This window comes from Strongylocentrotus purpuratus, unplaced genomic scaffold (genome assembly GCF_000002235.5).
Source record: "Strongylocentrotus purpuratus isolate Spur 01 unplaced genomic scaffold, Spur_5.0 spur5_scaffold_17, whole genome shotgun sequence".
Lineage (NCBI taxonomy): Eukaryota > Metazoa > Echinodermata > Echinoidea > Camarodonta > Strongylocentrotidae > Strongylocentrotus > Strongylocentrotus purpuratus.
Window position 1 is genome coordinate 28,177,634 of NW_022145602.1, and position 11,394 is coordinate 28,189,027.

The window sequence follows — 11,394 nt, forward strand, 5'->3', positions numbered from 1 at the left end:
CGCCTACAGCCGTACAAATGGTAGCGGCAACCATGAAAATCTCAGAATATGTAGTTGTGATATATAATTTCCAAACAGGAATAGCTAATCGGTCGATTTTAGTCGAGAAACATTGTTTTATAGCTTAATTAATATCTTTGTCTTGAGAGGGAGCTATACAACATAAAGAGTTTATTATGTTATTTTCATAACTTTAGACTCGATTTCAACCGCGACAACGATCGCTGAATATTGTAGGAGCGCATATGCTTCCAATATGTTCATTTGAACCAAATTCATGACTTCATACCAAAACTTTGTAATACCTTTAATCTCTACGGATGATAAAGACGTGTTTAAGTGTTGCCTATTAGGACCTGACAATTTGAATTTTTGCAAAGCCATTGTGTTGCACAAAACCATTCTTACGTAAGTTGGTGGCTATTAATTTGTGCAAAATTGCACGGGTGGCAAACAACCGACCGCACAGAGAGGTGACAAAGCAACCGAATTGTGGGCATAACATTACGCCCAATCTGTGATCATAATAATGAATAGATCTTTTTTTTTTTTCATGAATTCTGATAAACGTTTATGGTTTGTTCGTCTATTGCGATTTCTAATTATATACCATAAATCGAAATTGAACAATGAAAGAGCTCAATATTTTGCGAATGTTCTCGTGACGTAAATATTCTCCAAAAGATTCATAAGATTACATAAGATTACATAAGATACATTAAACCGAATGTTTGTTAATACGAAAGTTCGAAAGTCTGAAAATTAATTAGGCATAGTCTTCATATTTCTCAAAATGAAAATTAATTTGACGGCTTGACCTTACTTCTCTGGTTATTTTTATTTACACTCTTATTCACATATGGTGAGAATTGTTATCCAATCATTATACATTCGCAAGATAGTGACGAAATCAACGACGGGGATGATGATGATGATGATGACAACAATAATAATCAAAATGATAATCAATATGATAATAACGATAACAATGATATTAATTAAAAATTGTATAAACATTGTAATAACAATAATACGTCAAAAGTCGTAAGACATTCGACCCGGGGATGTTTCATAAAGCTGTTCGTAAAGTTACTCATGACTTTACGAATGACTTATATATAAAAAGCCAAATGGGATGCTCAATCATTTTTTAACTGCATCAACTAAAGCTGAACTGTAAAGATGTAGATTAACATTCGTATTATAACAAACATTTTTAATACAAAATATATTTTTGCCATAATTTAATTGAGGTAATTGGAAATAAAGTCACACTTTGTGAAAACATCAGGACAAACTTTGGGCATCCTATCTGGCACTTCATATTCAAGTCGTTCGTAATGTCATGCGTGACTTTATGAACAGCTTTATGAAACACACCCCTGTTTAGTTTTGAGGTCCGTGTCTTGAATAAATAAGATAAAAGATATATTTTTAATTTCAATTTCAGTTTCAGTTTAGTTTACTGGTCATGCACAAATTAAAATTTTAAAAAGGCTGTTTCCATAGGTATAGTATAGGTGTAAAAATAAACATGCAATACAAAACAATCACAAATGAGAACAATACATACATTATACATAAATACGAGTAATTTAATAAAGCAGTCCATGTACATGACAAAATTTACGTAGAATGGAAAACGCACCACAGTTTAAAACAAACGCCGCCCGGTAATATAAGGACAGGGAAACCAGAAAAATAAAGCAGATAGTTAGAAGCAGAAGTAGTAGAAGCAGAGATTTGAGAAAACAGAACAAGGAAATTGTTATCCCTAGTAATATTCGTTTGGCTCGCAATGTATGGTCAACAAGTGATCTAAAAGATCGCGACGTTTCGTGCGCCGCTGCAACACTTCGTCAAGTGTTACAGCGGCGCACGAAACGTCGTGATCTTTTAGATCCGTTGTTGACCATACATTGCAAGACAAACGAATTCACTAGCGATAATATTTCCAATACTACATCTGCAATGGGTAATATATTTAGCATTAGAGAAATTGTTGTTAAACTGATAGATTGTCAAAAGGAGCAAGAACTGACAAGAGTAGAAGTAAAAGTAGAAACAGGATGGAGAGGAGATAGTATAGAGGGAAAAAGCATAGTTTACAAAATAATGGGTAGGATATGACAGATCAGAATGGAAGAAAAACAGATAGAGTAACAGAACAGAGAGGTGAGTGTTGCAAGAATTGAATAATACCGCATATGCTAAGATTGTGAATTTTGTTTTACTATAAATAGTTTAATGGCATTCTGCTTATGTATCGTGGCAATCGAAATCTTGGCCTTTTTTAAATCAATCATAACGTTTTATAATAGGAGGGTTTAAATCTAAATTTAGAACTATGATTCAAAATATCAGTTGCAAAGTAGGACTTTTCGTTTTCTAAAAATAACCCAAACATGCTTCGAAACAGAAGTCTGCGTCAATTTTGAAGTGTATTTCAGGAAATTTGTTGATTTTTTAATAATAAAGGATTTAATAATTAAAATTGAATGAATTGAAAAGGTTACCGATTTTCTTTCGAAGTTTGAGCCGCTCACCGCTACGTTACCATAGTTACATAAAACAGAATAGGCTGAAATCAATATATGTAATTGACTGCGTGTTCGCTGGTTGTGAGGTTATGTTGTACGTTTTACTGCTGTCCAAACAGGTTGACCCAATTCGTCACGAAAGTAAGGAAGTAGGATGTTATTTTCTAATGTTTGCATATTCTATACACTCCGCTTATTATGGAGGACTCATATTATAACAAAGTGGACTTTACAGAGCTGCCAACTAGTACGGATTTCCCGTAATTGGTACGGAAATTAACGACCATTACGGAATGTTGTTTAAAATTACGGATTTAAAAAAAAAAAAAAAAAAAAAAAAAAATGATTTTTTTTTTTTTTTTTTTTTTTTTTTTTTTTTAAATATATATATTTTTTTTCCCCCCATTTTTCCTGGAAGACTGTGTTGTGATGATATGAAACTCATTATTTAACAACTTTGTGTGAGTAAAATCACCAAAAATGTCAGATAATCATGTGTCTGTGCAATGTTGGCGTGCCGTTTTTATTAGAGTCATAGCGCCGCATAGGAAATTACTGATTTATACCCAAAATTACTGATTTTGAGCCTTGTGATTACTGATTTTCGGTTCTGGAGGTTGGCAGCTCTGACTTTACCTCATTGGCAATTTTTCCTGTGGTATTTTGATTTTAGAGGCGGATTTATTATTTTCTTGCTGAAATTGTAATGATTCGCTACTTAGGTCCTACCATGAACTGATGAAAAATGAGGGTGGCCCTTAAATGATTTCAGAGGTTTTATGAACACTGAATCGTTAGACATTTGCTACTGTCCACCCAGGTGTTAAATAGGTACCCGGTAGGATGCGAAAGCTAATGTGCTTAGATTAGCAAGTGTGCACTTGTAAAAATGACGCCTGGCTGGAATGCTCCCCAGGGAGTGGAGAATGTGCATACATTGTGTGCGGGTAAGCTTGAATCCAATGACCCGGGTAATAATATAGATCTGTAAAGCGCTTTTATAGGGCCTTAGGTCCGAAAAATCGCTATATAAGAACTAGCTGTTATTATTATTATTATTACGTGGAACTCTCTTCCACTAGACGTATATATGGCTCCATCGGTAGATGCTTTTTATCAAAGACTGACGAAAATGCAGTGGCTGAACCAAAACCATACAGGAACATACACTGTTGGTCATAATGGTGGAATATTTTTTTTTTACCCCGATTTATGGAAAGGTTTTAACAATGATTTATTCCTACTAAATCTAGATAAAAGTATAAATTCTCAGATTTGATTGAATAATAATTTGTGAGTGTTTGTTTTGCGTGACTGCTAAAGCATGTGTATGCTTCTATGCTAATCTACTAGGGGACCTACGTCCTTAAGTCATAACTGACAGTAATGAGGAATAATGCCTCATAAAAGGGCACTAATAAAGCATATCTTAACGGTTTTGATCCTGGGGGCTCACAGTAACGGGGCCATTGCTTAGCCACTGAATCATGACTGTACGCAGCGGGGGCAAGGGTACGTCGCCGCCCCCATAAATACAAAAAAACAAAGAAAATGCAATAAATTTTCAATAATTCATTGCATTTTGCCCCGACCCCTAGGATAAAAAAAATCCTCTATGTGGGCATGCCTTGACCCATAATGCATTGCCCTACAGAGGAATTTGTGATGTTGGGGACCGGGGGGAAATGCAATGAATTATTGAAAATCTATTGCATTTTCTTTGTTTTTTTGTATTTATGGGGGCGGCGACGTACCCTAGTCCCTGCTGCGTACCGTTATGATTCAGTGGCTAAGCAATGGCCCCGTTACTGTGAGCCCCCAGGATCAAAACCGTTAAGATATGCTTCATTAGTGCCCTTTTATGAGGCATTATTCCTCATTACTGTCAGTTATGACTTAAGGACGTAGATCCCCTAGTAGATTTGCATAGTAGCATACACATGATTTAGCAATCACGCAAAACAAACACTCCCAAACTATTATTCAATAAAATCTGAGAATTTATACTATTATCTAGATCAAGTAGGAATAAATCATTGTTAAAATCTTTCCATAAATCGGGGTAAAAAAAAAATATTCCACCATTATGACCAACAGTGTATATTTTTACTTACACCTTAAAGGTACTATGTCCCAATTTCAGGCCAGCAAAATGAAAATGTTAAATTCCATCGTCATTCGTCATTCATTTAGAGCTTCCCTCAAAACAGAAGGGCTTCAAAATGGCTTTTAGTTGAAAAATAACGAAAATGAAGTGGTCGAATTGACTTAAGTAATTGCAATCACCTAGTAATAGTCTGATTTTCAGACCCTTTTACCGAATGATCGTACGTTTTGTTCTGCACAAAGATTCAATCAGTTTAGTTGTGGCTATACAAGTAGTGGGTTATTGGTGTAGAAAAATGCTCATGTAAATGTTACAACTCATTTAATGTACTTTATCACCGAAGAAAAAAAGATGTCAGTCAGTCACCAAATAGTGTCTGACAGTGAAGTCTAGAAGGTAAATAGGATTCCTTGCATAATTTGAATAATAGGACACTGCTAACGTTTAAATTTAACTCGCTTCAACGCGTAGTATAAGGGAGACCCATATCTCCACATATACTATTTCCACACACACAAACACACGCACACAAACGACCCACACACCCACGCACCGGGAAACAAAAAACCCTTGCCCAAGGAAATTATTACACTATATACGGAGTATATTCATTTCAATTAATTGGATGGATGCCCATGCATACACTTGCGGTTCTGGCGATAAAAGTAGCACGGGGTTACCCCCTCCCCATTTGTATCATTTTAATTATTTTTCAATCAAATATATTATAGTTGCCACCTCATATCATAATGTTTCGGCTTCGTGCCTTAACCTACTTTTAGAACCATGAATCGATGAAAATTTGAAAGAAAAAGAAATCGCATTTATGATGTGCATCCATTCGATGTGTCGTGTTCATTGTGTTTTAAAAAGTTGATTGCTTCCAAGATTCCAATCGAAGTTTATATTGTCCGATTTTAGCATTCTATTCATGCCTTGCGATGTACTGTGATGAGTGTCTTAGTTTATATCTGTATTCGCTACTATGCACTCTTCAATAAATGAAGAGTTTAATTCCCAAAGGAGCTAAATCCATTTGTTTTAACTTCAGAGAAAAACAACATTATTTACCAAATTTGTACAGGCGTCTGTTGAAAAGTGATATTAGAAGGTGCATTTTTTAAAAATTGATCCTAGAATGTATGTAAATAAAATTGTTCTAAGACGGGTACTTAAGTGAACAATTTTCTGATATCAATTACTCAATTTTCATCAAAAGTGAATTTAGCTCCTTTTGGAATTAAGCTTTTTAAATATTGTGCTGTTGGAAAGGTAACTGGAGTAGGTGCGTTTGAGGCCATATGAATTGTAATCAGCTATGCATTTGATATGGTACAATAGTCACCCCAAAAACAGCTCAACCCGTGAGGAAGGCGTTTTCATTTTAACACCTAAATTATTCATAAACTTTGTAAACTTAATCGTCAATCAAGAATTAAAAAAATGGACTGGGTGAAATAAAACCGTTGATGAATGCAATAACATGTAAGCTTCGATATGTAACGTTTTCAAGAATCATATATTGGAACAAATCACTTTTCACATACTGAACAAATTACAAAACGTGGTATGGGTTTGAATAATTCAGTTGCGAACAGTAGCTTCATGTTTATACTGTGCCAGGTCATTCCTCTTTTAGCCATTGTTTCCTTTCAGTTTCCAATTATTTATTTACTTTTCTGTTCATTGTTTGTTTAATTCTGTTCAGCATGAAATAGAAAAGATATCCACTTTGACTCCCATAAAAAGTGCGATATCAATTAATACTTGATTCATGTTGGAAACAGCGGTCAAAAATCAACATTTTTATCAATAAAATCTTTAAAAAGCAATGTATAATCATTGAAAATACGTGAGAAATATTAATATGAATAGGTCCTTTTATAACAACACCAAAAAAAAGGTCGGTGCTCGGACTTCAAACACGGATTACTTCTCAAATCCGCTCATGAATTCATTCATGCTCTTTATTCATATGATTGATCCCATTGAAATTGCCTATTAGTATTATAGGATTCCTCATAGGACGGATCAAAAAAAAATTAAAAAAATATGAAATCATATTAGGTAAATTATTGTAAATCTTCCTTAGAATAAAATTTTTCAATTAAGTTTGAATATTAAATGCACTGTCTGAAATATCTTTTAATCTGTAGAAACCCAGCCGCAGAAACTGATCTTTAAGAATTGATTTCAGTATTTGGCTTCTAATCTGTTTACCGTTGATTTTCACTTGAAGTAGCCTGTCACAACAAAACGTGCCCAGGTAAATTAAACGTGTTGTACTAGTTTCAGTAGCTTGACTAATTCCACAAAACTTCAATTATTGATTTTTTAAAACATGTTATCAACAGTCACTATCTAATTTAATTAGATGATATCCCTCCCTGGGATCGCAGGTTGAGGTGTCATCGAATTGGAGTTCAGTCACTTGACTCTCAATCCAAGGATTAAGGGTTCGAATCCCAACTCGGCACTAAGGTCCTTTGGCAAGACATTAATCCACTTTTGCCAATCCCCAGCCAAATTAGGCTGCTCGGCTATCACCGAGATAATAATGTAGGAAAGCCAGGAGCGTCACAGTGTGGCGGGCATGTGCGCTATTTAAAGAAGCCACCGTTAGTATTGGTATAATTAAATGTTTGAATGACATTATAAGTTGTCATCTCATATTTTTGTTGAAGATGAATACAAGCGTGATGATATTAATGAATACGATTATCCCCGATTTGAATTAAGAGGTAATGTTCTAGGATACGATATTATGTTAGAGTATTAAATATTGGCGCAAGACTCATCGCTCCCCCAAATAAAAAAAAAATGTAATGCACCACGGGATGTCGATATTGAAGGTTGGAGGGCGTTGATGGCAATGTTATATGGTCCCTATTCTACTAGCAAAATAAATGCTAATGAGAATCATCGCTGATGATCGCTCCACTGAATAAAGATATTACGAAGGTGTGATGTCGATGACACAGCTTTGAGGGTGTTGATCTGAGCGAGATAAAGCGATGGACATCGGACACGATAAAGTCCTTTTTTTTAGAGGACATTGTATTGTATTGATTGACCTGGTCTTCTTTGAGTTGACATGTAATCGTTTAAGTGTCCCAAACACGTATAGCAGTGTGTCAAGCTCGGAGTAACTGCAAGGAATAGGTGCTATAACAAATGTTGACCGGACGAAAAAGGTCGATGAATTCGATTATACTGAGAGTTGCAACTCTTATCGAAGAATCAGCTCCTCGCAGTAAAACCGAAGAAGCTGTGGTGATCTATCAATCAACCGTCAGTGATAATTCCTAAAAGTCGGTGTAGGCAGTTGTGAGCTATTATTATTGGCAGTAGTTAATTGCTAGGTGTACAATTAAAGGTAATCTGAAAGTTAGAGTGAAAACAGACTATTATTAATGAAAACAATTGGGGGAAATGGATCTAATCGATTCCTTAATTCTCCGAACTATATTATTTTAGTTTAATTTATTTTTAGGTGAATGGAAACCATCGCAAAGCAATGAATCGGCCATATTTACGATTTCAAACAATTAAGTGTTGAATTTTTAATTCTTAAATATTTAAGTCTTATTTTCATTGACAAACGGGTGGGAAATTATAAAGTTTATTGGGAGAATTCACTGTTATATTAAAGGGTGTTGCATAGTGATGCCTTCAAAGAAAACCATAACTAAAGTTTGTGGTGTGAGAATTTGTTCAGGATTATTTGCATGTTAGAGGATTGGTACGGTAAAAACAATATAATATTACATACAAAAAGTACGTAGTTTTTTCATCAGCCTTTAACAATGTAATCGGTTTACTTGATTTAACGCCGTGTATATATTTATATCATGTTTGTCACTTTGAAAGGATTTATACATGACTATTCTTTCGTAGATTTCGAAGAAAATTGAACCACAACATTGTTCTGCACAATTTTTTTTAATAATCGACACTATGTTAATTTCGAAAGATTTGTCTATTTTTTTTTACACACTACCTCGCATTGAAGTATGATGACGCTATATGAACTACGCGTGAGCGTTCTTCGCTGTTTTCCAAGTATTTGCCAGTATTCAATTTTTCCGAAATCGGGTCTTATAGTTATATGGACAGGGATAACATCTAATTGGGTCATGGTAATTTAGTTAACCTTTTCCAAACCCAGGCAGCCCCATCATCTCTGATTCAGGTCCTTTCTTTATCATGTATATATATATATATATATGTTCCTGTAATTGCTGTAATTTGCATATTACTCTGTATTGTTCTTGTATTTTGAAATGCCGAATAAATAATAATAATAATAATAATAATTAATATAAATATTGTTTTTATTTTTATAATCGAGGCTCTCGGAATCAATCAGCTGTTCAAGCTTCCAAATGTAAGAGAACACGTCGTAGTTCCCCTGGACACAAGTCATTCAGTTGGACATAATTAAGGTGTGTGTGTGTGTGTGTGTGTGTGTGCGTGCGTGTGTGAGTGTGCGTGTGTGTGTGTAATTGGATTTTTATAGACGTGTTTCAATTAGATATGATTATGTACGTCTCGGTATCGACCTTTAACGTCACTATCCGAAAGACGTGACTCATTTTCGAACCTGCGTCCTCAGCTGAATCAGTTTATAATTTCCATTGTTAGCTGGTTTACAGGCGCACGTCACAACGCCCCGTTGTTTGCTGTGTCTTGTGCTTGTCGCTATAAACGTCTCTCCATTTACTAATAGGCAATTTCGAACGGCAGGATAAATCATCATTAAATGAAAAATCGTATAGTTTTTATTCTTTTGCCTATAGCTAGTTATTATCAATAACTTCTATTGGGCATATTTTTAAAACACAATATATCTCTTTAATAAATTGTTTTTCTTGCACCCCTTTTCTTGGTTTTGTATCTATAGGACGACAGAACGCCATCGGGTGATCGGTTTACAGACAGCTGCACATCTTTATTCACATCAATTTCAACAACCTGTTTGTTTGACCAAAAAGATAGATGGATCATCTTTACAGTAGCCTGTCATTAACGCAAAACGCAAGTAGTTCTGATTCGAGCTCTGATAGTCTGTCTTACGACTATGTTTACGAATACCCTTATTCAAAAACTTGGCTTGCCATAGTTCCACTAATTGTTTCGCTCATAATTGCCGTTACGATCATCGGAAACATCATGGTCATTCTGGCTTACGTGAGGGACCGTCGCATTCGGGCTAATGTGGCCAGCTTATTCATCTTAAACCTGGCAATTACGGATCTCGTCGTAGGAACTTTCATGTGGCCCATAACCCTCGAATGGCTGATCAAAGATGACTGGGTACATGGCGAGATCTTCTGCAAGGTGTGGTTAATTGTGGATTACACGATGACTATGGTGTCGGCTTTAACACTAGTGATGATCAGTTGGGACCGTTACTGTCTCTTGACGATGGAGATGCGTTACAGCACGTTTCAGACTAAGAAGCGAATCGGTCTTATCATCGTCATGACATGGACAATTGTTTTCGCTTGGTACTCAATCCTAGCGTTTGCTTGGAGCCCTATAACAGGAGAGTACCACGTGGACTATACATGGGACTGTGAAATGGAATTTGCATCTAGTCTTGCCACGACATTGGTTGCAAACGCTTTTGAGTTTTTTTATTCCATTCACAGCCCTGATTATCCTCAACATAGCTGTGTATAGGAACATCAGGCAGAGATCTAAGGGCATCGTAGGGCAGAGTCCCCAGGATTTTCCTTTGACCAAATCAACTGCAAGAAGTCTAGAAGACACAGACAACTCACAGGATCCTGGACCATCTTGTCCTCCAGGAGAGGGCGCTGTCAAGGAACAGGCAACCAGAGGAGCTTCATCACTTCCTGCTGTTGAGACCGTGGAGGAATATAATAGACCTCAACCAGATGGCAACCTACCTAGCGGCAGTGAGGTACCCAAACAGAAGAAGACAGACAGGCAGATATTCGCAAGGCATCGGAAAGCGGCTGTAGTTCTTGGCCTTCTCGTGGGTTTTTTCTTGATATGCTGGGTGCCCATCCAAGTGACGAGCGTCATGTTCGCAATCTGTGGCCACAACTGTGTATCATACCTCAACTGGGAAGTCACAAATGCCCTTGTATGGAGCAACTCTATGATAAATCCCTTTATCTACGCAGCCACTAACATACACTTTCGACGTAACTTTCGTCATTTCTTGCTCCTCGATAGATGGGCTTGGAAAGTAACACCTAAATAGTTCGATCCTTCTTCGGTGCTTACACATTTTGACAATGTGTTTCCACATGTCTCTCTTGACGCAAGTGTACTGAATGGGTACCCGGCAAAACAGGGTTGATATAGGATTTCCCAACCCAATTTCGTCAACGTTGCATCCTAATTTAACGATGCGATCATTCAGTTTCGAGCGAATTTGAATGATTACCGAGATCAACATTACAAAAGCTCTCTATTTCTCTTAATTTAATTGTATTAGCATGCGATTTTATGATTTTCTCACATAATTGGACCGCCCTGATGAACGTAAAGGTATTTAAAATTCATGAATAGGCAAGCTTTTAAAGTATTCGGGCAGTCTTTTTTAATGTTTATGTTCTTTGCAATCTGCATATGTTTGAATAAATTGTGCAAAATTAATGTACCTGAAATATCTCATTTCTCTGACGAACTGTCATTGAAGCAAAAGAAAAAATTATATTTAAATGATTATGTAAGAGTTGAATCCATACTGCTAGGGAATAACGTGAAACT

At 36.0% G+C, this 11,394-nt stretch overlaps 1 protein-coding gene across 1 annotated transcript; it reads left to right on the forward strand.

The window, feature by feature from the left end:
* The first annotated feature begins 9,819 nt into the window (after positions 1-9,819).
* On the forward strand, positions 9,820-10,882 carry LOC589892 (histamine H3 receptor-like). The gene is made up of 2 exons (XM_030988347.1): positions 9,820-10,117; positions 10,302-10,882. The coding sequence occupies exons 1-2, from the start codon at positions 9,820-9,822 to the stop codon at positions 10,880-10,882; spliced, it is 879 nt and encodes a 292-aa protein (XP_030844207.1).
* The last annotated feature ends 512 nt before the right edge of the window (positions 10,883-11,394 follow it).